Source organism: Arvicola amphibius, chromosome 5 (genome assembly GCF_903992535.2).
Source record: "Arvicola amphibius chromosome 5, mArvAmp1.2, whole genome shotgun sequence".
Taxonomy (NCBI): Eukaryota; Metazoa; Chordata; class Mammalia; order Rodentia; family Cricetidae; genus Arvicola; species Arvicola amphibius.
The window spans coordinates 132,206,731-132,221,840 of record NC_052051.1 but is presented as its reverse complement, the minus strand read 5'-3'; the positions used below and the strand labels follow the sequence as shown (position 1 = coordinate 132,221,840).

General features: G+C 43.2%; 1 protein-coding gene across 1 annotated transcript in view; it reads right to left on the bottom strand.

Annotated features, from left to right (window-relative positions):
* Positions 1-15,110, bottom strand: part of Megf10 (multiple EGF like domains 10) — a gene marked incomplete at its 3' end in the record, with an annotated part of 108,808 nt that overhangs the window by 58,109 nt on the left and 35,589 nt on the right. Inside the window, exon 5 of the mRNA XM_038330410.1 lies at positions 1,705-1,951. Coding sequence (XP_038186338.1) covers positions 1,705-1,951 — 247 coding nt within the window. The remainder of the gene's footprint in view (positions 1-1,704; positions 1,952-15,110) is intronic.

Here is a 15,110-nt window from a genome sequence, read left to right as displayed (position 1 = left end):
TGGATGCGCCATTAGATCCTTCTTTGAGTCCTTCTTTGCGTTTGAGCTCTCTCTCTCTCTCTCTCTCTCTCTCTCTCTCTCTCTCTCCTTATCTCATCTCTCTTTCATGTATGTGAATCTGTGCATGTGCTCTCTCATTCTCTATGTGTGTCTGTGTGTGTCTGTGTGTAGTGTGCCTGTGTGTCGGTGTGTGTGTGCACACATCTGTGCACAGGTGTATTTGCCCATATGCATGTATGGGGCTCAGAGGAGGATGCAGTGTATACTCTCCAGTCTCCAGTTATTCCCTGAGACGGGGTCTCTCAATGAACTTGGAGCTCGCTGACTATAGCTCAGCTGGTGTCCAGCAAGTCCCAGGATCCCCTGTCTCTTCCCTCCTTTGATTCTCAGCACTAGGGTTACAGGCCCTGAAGACTGCACCTGGCTCTTTATGCACCAGGCTCTTTATGGTAGGGATTTGAACTCAGATCCTTAGGCTCGCACAGCATGAACTCCCAGCAAGCAATCCACCTGGCTCTGGTTAGGGGGAAAATCTCCAGGAAGAAAAGTGACCGCATACTGATGGCAGAAGCTGTCCCTGGCTGTCTTCCTAAGCTCTTGTGCTGGAGTGAAATCTGCTTTTCTTTGGAAGTTTGTCCTAACATGAAAGCAGATCTAGATGCTCACGTATTCCCTCCGTGTGCTTATTCACCATCAGTTTGCAGCATCCCGTCTCCTCCTTTCCCCCTGCGGTCCTTCGACCCTCCCCACTAAAGCACCTGTGTTTTTGCTCTGAAGAAATGCCTCCAAGTTTCCCACGGCCCCATTTAATGCTGGCCTTGATAAAAACCCATGAAAGTGATATTCACAATTAAGCAGTTTGAAACAACCATCTATTCTGAAAACCAGAGCTTTCTAGGCTACTGCGGCTTTTTCCTTAGCTCTGCAGACATTAGCACTGTCAGCAGGACATATTTACCTAATCAGCTACATTTTCCCAACTATTAGTTCTGTGATTTACGAGCATAATTTTCCCAGTAAGAGGACAATATCTCTCTCTCCCTCCCTCTTTCCCTCTTTCCCTCTTTCCCTCCCTCCCTCCCTCCCTCCCCCCTCTCTCCAAATTATGCCTTTTATTCTGTTAACAGAAGTAAACTAAAGACTGCCCTTCCCAAAATAAATACATGGAGATTGAGAACTTATTTCAGTGTTCTCCAGAAAAAAAAATAAAACTTCAACTCTTTGTGTGCAATGCATCCTAATAGATGAGCTATGTGTACTTTTATTTCTGAAAGAAACAGATGCACAAGCACCGAATGACTCAGGATTGTTCACATTATTGTCTGTCATCGGATGCAAGCATTTCGATCTTGTTCATAGGCTCTCAGTCCACCAGGATATAACCAATTAATTGCCACAAGAGCAGAACCACCCGGATCATTACCAACTATTCCTAGACGGTGCATGGAATTGTGGAAATCTGTAACAGAAATCCACACCTGCTGTGACAACCCCCAAATATACTCATTCATCCACCATTCCCTGAGCCTGAAGGCTGGTCCTTATATGTTGGCTGAGCTCTAGCACTGGAAAGTCAAGCAGCAGCAGGCCCTAGTGGCCATCACAGTGGTACCTGGACCCTAGACCCGGCAGTACCTATTGAGGGCGCAATAGAAATCGAGGCACACAGTATCTGTGGTGCTGCTCCACGGCTCATCAACTTACAAGGCCCCAGTGTATCCCGGTGAACAACGGCATTCCCCGGTGATGTGGTCGCAGGTCGCTCCGTTCTGGCACTGACATCTCTGGTGACAGTCATTCCCGTAGGTACCCTGTTCACACCGGTCCTCGCAGCGCCATCCCCGGTAGCCTGCAGCGCAGTGGCAAGCCCCGGTGATGGGGTTGCACAAAGCTCTGTTTTTGCACTGGCACCGGCTACTGCAGTGAGGCCCCCAGTGATCACCATCGCAAGCTAGGAGGAGAAAGAGAGGAGGGCATCAGAGTGTGAGGGCGGGTCTAGGCAGTTCTTCACTCTGCTGTTACGCGAGAAAGGTGAGCCTTCATCATGATACCCCATTGGTTTTGTTTGTTTGTTTGTTTGTTTGTTTGTTTGTTTGTTGTGTTTCTTTTAGATAAGGTTTCTTCAATCCCAGGGTGGTCTCAAACTAGGTAATAGTAAAGGATGTACTTGAACCCCTGACTCTACCTTCTGAGAGCTGAAATTTCAGGTGTAAGCCACCACAACCAGATTTATGCCATGCTGAACTAAGCTTCCAAAATGCTAGGCAACCATTCTGCCAATGCCAACTACACTACATCTCTGAATCGCCATTCTTACACCGAGCATCCAGGCTCCAGCACCAACAGCTGCATGGCACAAGCTGCTGTTCAAGGGTCCCTGGTACCAATCAGGCACCATTCGTGGCATCTCTCCACTGCTTAAGCATCAACGTATTATTTCCCAGCTCCGGGCTTTGCTCTTCCTGTTCCCTAAGCCCAGAAGATAGAGTTTGATGTGATCGGGGGTAATGAGTGGGCTAGAGAAAGCTGTGAGGAGATGAGCAGGGCGCGGAGGCTGGGAGGGAAGCTGGAAATGAGCAGTTTGTACAGAGGTTTCATGCCTGCTAAAACCTGGACAACATCCTTTGTACGAGGAACGACAGCTGAAGGATTTTAGGCAAGGAAAGATGGAGCCACCCTTGGTGTGAGAAAAAGGTTAGGTAAGGGGCTGACAAGGAAAAGCAAAGGGACAGAGCGTGAAGAGCAGCGACTGCTCAGGTGGGTAGGAGGCACTGGAACCCAGCCAGTGACAATGGAAGGAATGGGGTGCGGGGTGGGGGTACATCAGAAGCTGGGGTGTGAAAGATCTGACTGGCCCTTTGGCAGTCTGGGTTTGCGAGATACGGGCCAAAATGTATGCCAGTGGGTAAGCCCAAGGACCTCCCAAAGAAAAAGCAGGATAAAAATAGTGGCCTACATGAAAAGTACATCCAACCTACAGCTGAAAAGAGACAACTAACAAAAAGATAACTGAGACAGGAAACCATACAAGACAGAAAGAAAAAATAGAAATTGAAAGATATATTCCAAGTGCGACTTTGAATAAGAAGAAGAACAGCTATTAGGGGTCCGTGAGGGAGGGGTGTCAGTAGAAGGAAACACCCCCAACCCCAACCATCCTGAAACCTATGGTGGACACAAACACACCTTGCTTGGTACACATCCATGTTCATTTGCTTATTAGATACCACAGCCATCACCAGGAGTGCGCACACCATGTAGAACTCTTAGGGCAAATTGCCTTTATGTATAAAAACTATACGTGTTTTTATACATATATATATATATGTCTTTATACATAATACCCAAAATAATACTGTGAAGAAAGCAATAGTCTAAGCATATGGCAAGCGACTCACCAGAAGTGTAGGCTCCATCTTCCGACGGCATAATCTACCATGGATTTCATAATATCAAAAGATTTAAATGAATAATGCCATTTTTAATCAGCACGGCTTTGGTCTCATTAGTATTTTAATAAACACTCTTTAACAGAATTAAAAACAATGAGCAAGAATTATTGAACTTAAAGCAGATGAGGGAAGCAATTACCTACGAGCTCACAATCTTCCTTCACGAAATAAGATTAGGTGGTAACTCTAAAATGAGATCCAAACCTAATTATTATTCATATCAGTTCTGCTGCCGGTAGTGTAGGACCCTGAATTTTAAAAATCACAACGTTCAGTCTTAAAAGAAAACCACACCATCCTAAAACTGTACGCACACGCCTTACCTCTTAATTATCTTGAGCGGAGACAAGAGTATCTCGTTTTTAAAGGCATCCGAAGTAAAGCACGTAGTTCTGTGTAACTCATTCCCTATCTCATCCATCATCACTAGTGAGAGAAGTCATCATTCTACCCAAGACAAATCCACATCCCTTCTTCTAATCCATTTCCTCTGCCTTAATCCCAGGACAATCAGATCCCTATCCTGTTACAAATGATCTTATTCCTGACTCATGAAGGTACCCTTGACCCTGTTCTGGGTTTCTGTGGAGTAGCGCACACATGTTTGTGCACTGGGGTTATTCTCTATTGTGCAACCTTAGTTTCTGAGACAGGGTCTCCCGAAGATTGACTAGACTGACTGGCCAGTGAGCCCCCAGATCCCTCTCTCTATGACCTCAGCCTTAGGAATACAGCATTTGCTGCCATATCTGACTTCTAACAGGGATCTGAACTCGGGTCCCCACGCTAACACAGCAAACACTTTCCTAACTGAGACATCTCTCCTGCTCTTGACCAGGTTATTCAGAGAACTATGGGGTGTAGTTCAAATACTCATTGCAATTCTGTAGAACTTTGTATATTTTTTTTTCTTTGTTAAACCCTCTCCAAAGTTCCCATAACCTCCCACATTGTAGGAGCCTCAGCTAACTGGGCCAAATCCCTGCCCCCTCCCATGTTCAAAGGGACGCAAGCTTGCAGACACAAAAGGCAATTTTAGCTTATAATATTATCTTGATAAAGATACCAAGGTTGTATTTAAAAACACCTTTAAAGCCTGTGTTAAATTATCATAGGGCCTTTCGCCCACTGAGACGCTGTCGTAAGAGTGGGGATAAGCACATCCACATCACAGGATGTATTTTATAAACGCACAGTGGTGGCAAAATGACAAAGAGATGCTGAGGAAACAGGACCCATCTCTCCTCTCCAAGAGCCTTCCCACATCCCATTCAACATTTTCCCAGAAAACCAGGCAGAAAGAAACCAACTCTCATTTCTTAGGATTTGACCAAAAATAGAAAGGAGGGGAAAAAAGGAAGGAAAACCTTAAGACTTTCCTTATGATAGAAATAAATTTATAATAGAAATTGATAATATTACCACGGGGGGGGCGGGAAGAGTTGCAGGCTTTCAAAGAAAAATTATCACGCTGACATGGTTAATTTCCTGGCTCTGTCTAAGCTCTGTGGCATGCTTTGAAGTGACGGTCTCCCTGCTTTGGGCTGTATTTTCCTACGAAGCCACTGATACCCACCCCGCAGTGTGGGCACTGGGTGAACATGTGCTGTGGACGAGGGCAAAGCCTACACCCAGAAGTCTGAAGGCCATCAGGGAGAACCAAGAGAGCCCAGAAGCCCAAGCCTTCACACGACTGGGATTCCCTTGAAATGTAGTTACCCTCTGCCAGCACGTCTACTCTCACGGGCGTCCCAGGGAGTTATGCAGCTCACACCTAAAAGGCAGCTTCTTCTCTGATCCCTACCACATCTAGAAGAAGCTGGCATTGTCTAGGCCAGAAACAGAGGTGTTCCTTACACGGATGCAGAATTTGATCAGTTGTCTTCAGTTCGAGCACCATGTTTGATCACACAGTTCAGGGAAGCTCTAAACAAAAATACACTTGTGTGTCCACGGGCTCTATAGTGCTGAGATGGATTAGCTTAGAGACCCTGAAAAGTAAGCATTCACTCTTGTTGCTGTTTCGTAGATGATCAAGTGGAGAGCCGGGTGACTTGTTCGGGGTTACAGGCTGTGAGGCATTGAGCACACAGCACTCATCTCCAGAACCTGTGCCCCAAATCATAACGTTTTATTCTTCCCACGTTATAATGATGTTTATCTCAGTATTCTCTATAATAAAAAAAATAGAAATAATCTAATTATCCAGGAACAGGAGACTAGTGAAGAAAAAAATAACCCGGCTATAATTATACTTCAGAACACTGTGCACAATTAAAAATTATATAGAGGATAGCTAATGAACTAGAATCTTGGCAATATCATAATTATAAAAAGTAGATTAAAAACAATATAAATCATGTGATCCAATTTTAGCAGCGAACTAGATGAAACTGCCATTAATTTGAGTTTAAAATGCAAAATATCAGTGGGAGAATTTGGCTGGATGCAGTATCTGGGAGATGGAGGGGAGAGGAGAGCAGGAGAGCCAGAGAACCTAGAGGTCCCCACGGTCACATGTCACCACCAGTGGGCACGCGTGGGGCCTCAGCTGATGCATGGTTTTTCCTGTATTCTGACGTTGCTGGGTTGCTCACATTTTCTAATACACATCTTCCAGGCACTAAGAGTTTTCCACCATGTCTCGAGGGGTATTTTATCTGTTGCACACTTTACCATCCCAGTAAGCTTAGTGCCCTTTCTGCAATTCACACACCAAGGATTAGTGCACCCCAATAAAATGTCAAAAAGCACCATAACAGTAAAATGTGACATCAGTTTCAAACCCTGCCTGGGATTTCTGTACACTGGCTACAAGCACCTTTCATGGGGCCATTCTGCCTGTGGCACTAAAATGGTGTTTTTTAGGTGCATAGAATACTCCTACAATTATGTTTTATCTAATATGACCCATTGCAGTAGGGCAGATTACTGATAGCCACTAGTTAAGAAATTTTCGGAGGTTAATCAACAACTTAGTGTTTAGGAGCAATGAGGGTAGGCAATGGCCGAAACAGTGAGCACCTGGAATGTTTCGCAAAGGGAATAAAATGCAGGAGATCATCAATTTGAGGATCCCCTGTAAGGTGACAATCATATTACACAGTAAGAAACTGGAAAGTCACTGTGAGAGAACACTGGCATGTGTGCACGGAAATAAAGAGGCCACTGTTCTCAGAGAGGAGGGAAGTCAACTATGGCAGACGATACTGGGGTACAAAATAAGAGCAAAGCACAATTCTATGTGCATGAAAATGTCAGGGGGAGAGCCATTCTTCTGGACACTAACTAATGAATAGTAGTTAGTTAGTATTTGTAAAACAAAGGAAAATTTAAAAACTAAAAGAAAACACTCTGGTGTTTATATTTAGAAGCACACAAACCCGAAAACTAGGTCTGCATGGCAGCTAATGTATGTTCCACCCTCAAACACTAGATGGGAAATGAATGAACATGATTGTGGATGTAAAGAGCTACAACTTCCAAGCTGAGCCACCCATTAAACCATCAAAATCTTCTAGGTACATTATTCTCCCCTAGGCTATCTCGAACTGTCAGCCCAGCTTTCATGCACAGGGGATAGAGATCATGTTGGGGAGAGGGAGGGAGCATTTCTAAGTTCTTCACAGGTCCCAGGCCTTATGAGGGGCACTAGGGAGGCATCTTATTTAAACCTTATGGTAACTCAATTAGATCGGTAGAATTATCCCATTTCTGCAACATGAACTCAGACAGAAATTTGCCCAAAGTCATTTAGCATTGAACTGCAAGCAAGGGCTCAACTCAAGCCAGTGCTTCGAACGCTGTGGTCTTCCATCACACCGACACACAAGCAGAGGGCACCTGCTGTGAAACCAGCATCTCAGGACAAAGGTCTTGCAGCTCCTTACCTGAGAAATAATACTGGATTTTGCCTAGAATGACAGTTCTCCGACTTCAGGCCTACAGCAGCAGGTTCATCAGACTGGCAATTATAGAAACTACCCACCATGCACACAGCCTCTCATGTATTAAAAATGAGGCCGACTTTAGGAAAGTCTTTGAGCAAACGGAGATGCTGTTCAGCATCTCTTGTCTTCATGTAGATAAAAAATCAATGAAAGAATACAATTAGGGGGCAAATGAAAATGCCAAACTGGGAGGCTCTCTGCAGGAGGAATAAGGACATTAATGCATTGTCTGATATCAGGACTATTTCTCCTGGAGGCAGGGAGGACGAGATGAAATCATTTTGTCCTGAGGTGATATTTACCATCAAGTTTGTCTTGCTGCGGAAGTTTTTGATCACCAGTTGGCACATGGGGTGGTTATAACCATTTTATATTAATACGCCTGGGGCCCTAGCTAGACCACATCTACTTACAGCTACAGGACCTCGGCAAGTCTTCAGATTTTGTTATGTTTCCTCTTCTTTTCTCAGAATGGAGATGGCAGAACGTATGATACAAAGGGCACTTTTACATGTGACACTGCCCAGATTCGAGTAGCAGCTCTCTGAGCCCACACATTGGAATACCTGGCCCCAGGGATGTGAGTGTCCTAGGGAAGCATCCCTGCTGTCTATGAAGCTAGAATAGCATGCCCCTGCCCTGGTCTGATTTGTGTTGTGTGTTCAGGGTGTGCACACCCTAAAGGTCAACTTGACTCTCACAATGTAAATTCCAAACATAAATCATCCAGCAACTCTAAAAGCAAACCTGAAATCTATTCAGGCCTATAAGGAAAAGCAAGTACTGCCTTATAGGTTATTTATGAATGGTAATTAAAAACTGGGCCTACCACGCCACAAGAGAAAACTCATACCTAGGACTGTAAATCTGGTCAAGAGCTCATGCCTTGAGAGTTCAAAAGTCACAGGTGAGGGACCTACTAAAATTGCTTTGCTAAATGATCATGATGCCAAACTGCCTTCTAAACATGCATGTTTACACCCACAGGTTAATTCTGTCTTCTGCCTTCACTGGGGAAGCATCTTACTGAACTGAGTAGAGATTAATGCAGACGCCCATGACTGATAGGACATCTTTTCACGTCCCCAAAGGCTCAGAGAACATCACAGAAGGAAGGGGTAGAAAGAATGTAAGGGCCAATGGAGAGGGAAGATGAGCAGCAAGAAGACATTTTTTTCTGGATGTGACATACTTGTTGCACCATGATGGACTTCACCATAGATATGGTTACCTATACATTATAGATATGTATACCTATGCATCTGTGAGGATCATAAACATATCCTCTCTGATGGACTAATGGCAACTAATGGTTGGGCGAGGAGTGCATTTTCTTCAGTGGCACAGCCATTGATAAGTTTCTCATTCTCCAATGACCACACACACACACACACACTGACACACATACACACACACACACACACACACACACACACACACACCCCTACAAGCAATTTTAATTACAGTAGGTGGGTCACATGCAAAAAGAAGATATGAAAGGGGGGACTTGCTGAGAAGAGGAGTTTCAATGGGAGGAGAGAATGACACAGATCCGTGGGGGGTGATGTGACTGAAACTCATTCTATGCGGGTATAAAACTGACAAAGATGAAAAAATAAATACACACACACACAAAAACAACAAAACAAAACACCTACATTTAGGCACTTCTTACTTGGTGATTGTATGTCCACCAGTCTAGATCTATACAGGGGTTTCATAAACATAAGAAGAGAAAGAGGCAAATTCCATTGTAATCTCCACCCAGCACAGAGAAACAGGCTGGCATAAATAAAATCTAGGCAATCTCATCAAATTGGCAGGGACCAGACAATTCCACTGACTTGATTTAACATCTTTATCTATGACCCTGGTTCGCCAACTAAGACTGCCAAAGAGACTCTGAATCACATCTTGACCTATAAGGGCCTTCTCTTGGGAAGCTGGTTCAGAATTGTACTCTGGCAGAAGCATCCAGATGTGTGTGCTTGTGTTACATCCAACAACCCTGAATAAACTGAACCAACCTGAATTTGTGTGTGCAAATGTGCACATGTGTGTGAAAGCCAGAGGATAACTATGGGTGTCATCTCAGGTATCATGTACTTTTTTTTTTTTGAGCCAAGGTTTCTCATTGACCTAGAACTTATTAAGTGTATTAATTAAGTGAGCTTGCTGATTACTTAGTGAACTCAGGTCTGGCTATCTCCTTATACCCAGCACTGGGGTTCCAAGCATACGCTTCAACCTTAGCTCCTTTTATGCAGATTCTAGGGACTGAACTCAATTCCTCATAAACACTTTACTAACTGACCTATCTCCTTAGCCCCAGGCCAGATTATTTTTTAAATCTTATTTTAGTGCCTCTGGGATCTAAGTGTAAGTGTGGGATTTCATGGAGTCAACAGCTTTGGAGACATGTTTCTGTGACACACTTGTGGGGTGTGTGTGTGTGTGTGTGTGTGTGTGTGTGTGTGTGTGTAATAACACATTGGCACTTAGTGCTCCCGCTCATCATGATGAAAGATGTCAGCTTGTGCTACATAACCAGCCACACCAGGATTACTGCTTGAAGTAAGGAGGCTCTGAGGACCCTTAACACGGAAATGTCAAGTATCTATTAAGGCACAGATCAGCACCGTGACTTAAACAGTGTTGCATGAGGATTGGCTGAGGATACGTTTAAACATTAAAAAAAAATATGTGGCCAAGAGAGAAATTAACAAGGAAGAAAATTTGCAAAGCCCCATCCCCCACCCCCACATGCATCATCTAATATAGAGGCAAAGTACAAATAAGTCACTTTCAAGGAACTCTCGCTATGGAGTATTTTTCAGAAGAGACCAAAATAATTTCCTCTATCTCAAAGGATAGAAAAGCACAGTTCTTGCAGAAACACACACCCTTTCTTCTTAAGCCTCCTCCATCCCAGGCTTTCATCTTCCTGTGATTTCCTTCCTTGTGCTTCAGGCTAACATGCTTGGTGCATCATCCCCTTTGCTGATGGAGAAGAAAAGAGCCTCATTCAAAACATCAAGCAGCTTTAAAAATAAAACAACTTTGTAAAGTGTCTCCATCCATGAAAAAGAACAATAAAAATGCATTTTTCCAGGTCCCCTGAAAGTGCTGAACCCTGTGCCCGTCACATAGAAGAAAAAAAAAACTCTCCACGGGCTGACAATACCAGCCATCAGCGTGGAAAGCTGCCCAGTGCCTCTCAGATTAATTTTAGTCACTGGCTGAGAAAGACTCTCCCTTCTTGTAAAAGACGTTTGTTAAAGGTTAGGCTGTGATTTTATGATTTTATTGTAGGATTATCTCACGTCACAAACCAGAAATGCTTACAACTTGATACATATAAACACAATTGTTAGTGTCTGGGTGAGAACATCTTGATGAGTATATCCACAGTGCAGCAAAATCTCAAGGATATAAAGAGGTGTATGTAAAGATTGGAGGGGATTACACGTATTCCTGATGTCAAGAGAACAATAACCAGGGAAGCTTTTACACAGAAACTTGCACTATAAAGTCATGCCATATGTATATATAAATGTTTTTGCTTTTATTAAGAGGTTGTTAGACATCTTCTGTAGCTACCAAGTTCTTGTTATTGAGCCCATACTACTTACTCCTGACTAAGACAAAAACCTATGGTTAAAATTTATTATATATTAGAAGAGGCAAGACCACAGTGAGATTTATCACGTAAGAATATATATATATACATATATATATGTGTGTATATATATATATATATATATATACTTGGTAATAAAGAGCACAGGATTCTGAAGAGAAGGCCTGCTTCCATCTGCATTTCTGATCATGGAATCCTTGGTCAAAGGGAGAAAAGAAGGGGAGAGATTGCTACACGGAGGAGGTGGAGCTTAAGATAAGATTGAAGGATTAAATATGCAAGTCCACCATTGTGCAGATATCATCCTTATTTTAGATATGAGGCTAAGCATCAGTAAGGGCCTTAAATGATCTGTCTGGAACCCTGCAGTAAGAAAACTAGGCCCAGACCATCCATACTGACTGAAAGACTTGAAAGTTTTAATAAGTTTTCCTCAAGAAAACTTAGTTTCTGATGACTGGAGAAAGTGTTAGTACATTGAAATATAACTTTTTTTTTGATGTTGCCTTCGTTATTTTGATGTATCAGTAATGAATGGTGAAACTATCCAGTTTTTACAAGATCCTAAGCTAAAACTATCTGCTTATCAGCCAAGAACTATGTTCCTATAATATCTATTATATAACCCACCGGCCTGGTCTCTGTGAGATAAATGTTCTCATTTTGTTATTTCCTACCTTCATTAATTTTATATATCTTGTGTTTCTAATTTGTTCCAGGCAGAGTCACAAATGTTCAGACTCTGAAATAAACTAGGTTCTCAATAAATTAGAAGTGTTTTTCTATCAGAAAAGGTAAAAAAAAATGGTGACTTTTTAGAGTTTGCTTTCAGGCATTTTCTGAGTATTTAAACAAGGATTATTTGACAGAGTCACCAACAAGATACTGGTTTTAGCCACTGTGTTGTAAAACAATCAAGAACACATTATTTCAGGCAACTTACAATATATGTGTGAATACACATGAATCAACCTGAATCAGCAGTGGCCTAGACAACGGCAGAAGGCAACCAGCGAACCCGCAGGACCATCCCGGCACCCATCATCCCTTCACCCAGAGCAGAGCAGGCAGCTAACACATTACTGCAGCAGGGAAATGCTTATTATAGGTTTAAACGGAGGAAATTACAAAGATCTGTGATGAACCAATACTTCAGCTCCCTATCTGAATATGTTTTTAAAATGGACTAAGCTATTCCTTGCTATTTATTTGATAAGAGGAGAGTCTAAAAAGGTTAATGAAATTCTATTCACTGCTGTGTGCTTTAGAATAATTTGTAGTCTGAATGTCTTTGCTTAATTTCTTGCTGTTTATACTCCAATTGGATACAGATTAATAGATAATTCTATCCCTTATAGAATCTTCCCCATGAGGAAGAAATGGCAAAAAAAACTGAGGAGGAAGTAGATTAGTAGACATTCTCTATTCACATAAAGGCTGTCTTAGCCAGTTTTCTTAGTCTTAGACCCATCATTCAGAAGTCACATCCCCACATCAGGAATCCTTGATGCTTATAGTACATCAGGGTGTAGACATCTCTCTCTGGAGAAGAAAACACTCCCATACATCTGGTATACCTCATCCGACTCCTAGTTTTATTATTTTAGCTATCAGTATACAGGAAGAATCCCCTTCTGTCTCTGGGGACCAGAGTCTACACCACAGACAACCAACAGTGAATCCCGAACCCCAGGAGTCTGCACCCCCTAAGGTAGCAGAATAAATGGCTCCAGCTCATGCCCTATCTCTGGCAGACCTTTGGCCACTTCTTTCTTGATTCCTGAAGACGCCATCTCCAAAAACCAGGTTTATCCATTCTTGCTTCTGACACATTTATGTCTTTATTCCCTCCATCTACAAATATTTACTGAACATTACAGCACGCCCAGAACGAAGCTAGACAACAGTGAGTTAAACAGATCAATACCTGAACCTGAACTTTAGTTTTTTTCTGAACCTGTATTTTTTATGGGGCTTACATTCTAGAGGGAAAGATGGACCAGACAACAACCAACAAGTAAACAAGGCAGACATTCTCAGGGAGCACCTTTTTTGTTAAAGGTCAAAAAGGAAATGTGATAGCAATAATAGACACCTTTTGAGAACGCAAACAGCAAATGTGAAGGCAGAGCTGAAACCAGTATGTCCCGGAACTAGAAGGCAAGTGCTGAGCTGTATGAGACCTTAGATGGCATATATGGCTGAAAACTTGGGGGATGGGGCAGATCATGCACAGCTTGGTGGACCACGGAGGTTTTTTTGGAATATACCGAGAAGCACAGAGCTTGGGGACAGTAGCAGCCTGCTCTGAAGCGTGTTTTCACAAGGTCACTGTGGTCTCAAGACAGAAAATTGATTCTCAATAGGCCTGACGAAGAAGTGGGGGAGTCAGCAAGGACACTACCGCCATGACCCATGAAGAGAGGATGATGCCGTGGAAGGGGGACAGCAGTGGGAACAAAGAACAAATGTTAGATTTTGTAGCTAAGCCAACAAGATTTGCTGGTAAATGGATATTGCATAAAGTTATTTTTTATTAATAAACCATATAGTGCTGAGTTAAACAGCCCAGTCTTTTCTTGCAGTCATTGCATCTGAGCACAGCTAGCACAAGCAATATGAGCATCTGTAATAGTCTTGTGTCCCATATAGGACAAACCAGATGTGTGTGTATCTTGTACAGATGACCTTTATCAGAGGTTGGAAATGATGTAAAACAAACAAAACAATAAATTAAAAAAAAAACTCTCTAAGGCTTCTGTATCAGGAATGTCCTGGCGAGCCATATTGACAGGAGAGTCCTGTTAAAGAGAGGCAAGGCCTACTGAGCAAGATGAGCCCTCAGAAGGGGCTGCTCCATCTGTTGATGGTCTTAAGCCCAAGTGAGTAAGAAAGTGATGACTGTCGCGAAAGCATCACATGCATCCTTGACTTGCCCTTATGATGATGCCAGGCACAGCATCTGTGAAAGCGATGGCTGTCGCAAAAGCACAGCACGCATCTTTGACTTGCTTTCATGATGATGCCGGGCACAGTGCTGAAGGCGGAGCATGTTTTCATTGTTTAATCCTCACGTGACTATGAAGTAGATAACCTTATTCTTAGCTTAAGCATTAAGGAAGGAGCACCCAAAAACACAAGGAAAGGATAAGACCTAGGGTCGGGTTGGACTGGGAGAGTGGTGGGGGGTGGCAATCTCAGTTCAGGTAGTGGCTCCTTTAGAAAAGCAAAATTAGCAGTTCCTGTGTGTGCTCATCACACAGATGATGGTCCATCAGTGAGTCACCTTCAGTCGGTTCTGATGGACCATTCTTCTCTTCCCACCTCTCATCAGTATCTGCCCCCCTCACTCCAGTGAACCCAATGATCTCATGCTCTGGGCGCTCCATCAAACTGATTGCTAAAGTGGTTCTGACAGGACTAAAAGGCATCTTAACTACTGGGTCTGGGGGCTGGGCTCCCAGGGCCTCTCCTCCTCAGACAACATCGATCCCACCATTGTGTCTGGGTAATAGATCTATACCACAGACTTTGCTAGGGAACATGTCAGCTTTGTGTACCTTACAAATTGTGCCTTGTAATATCTCTCAGACAGTTTCCTCCGTTCAAACACCCTGCAGGCAGCGTCTTACTGCTCCCTGCTGCACAGCACACCTCCCTAATTCAAAAGGTCCCTCGTGTTCCTCGCGCCGCACCTGGAAATGCTGATGCCAGCCTTGCCTTCAAGGCACGTTTTTACTGTCTGCGCATATCAGGAATGTCATTAGTGACCAAACAAAACCCCTTCGTGGGTTTTCGGGACCAAAATTAATTTCCAGTTTTGCCTCTGTTTGGTTTTAATCTTGAAATTAAGGAGCTTGAGGGACAAGCTTTTGTATCTATTTATTGGTTGGTGGCTCATCTGGGACTTCCACTTGTACCTGGTGGCCAAAGGAGAAATAAATTTCTCAATAGTTGTTTAAAAAATTATAAAGCGAATCCTATAGGTTTAGAAAACAAAAGCTTGTTACTCCTTATAGTGAGGGTAGAGGGTTCACAACACAAAGAAAGGCTCTGGGAAGTGCATAA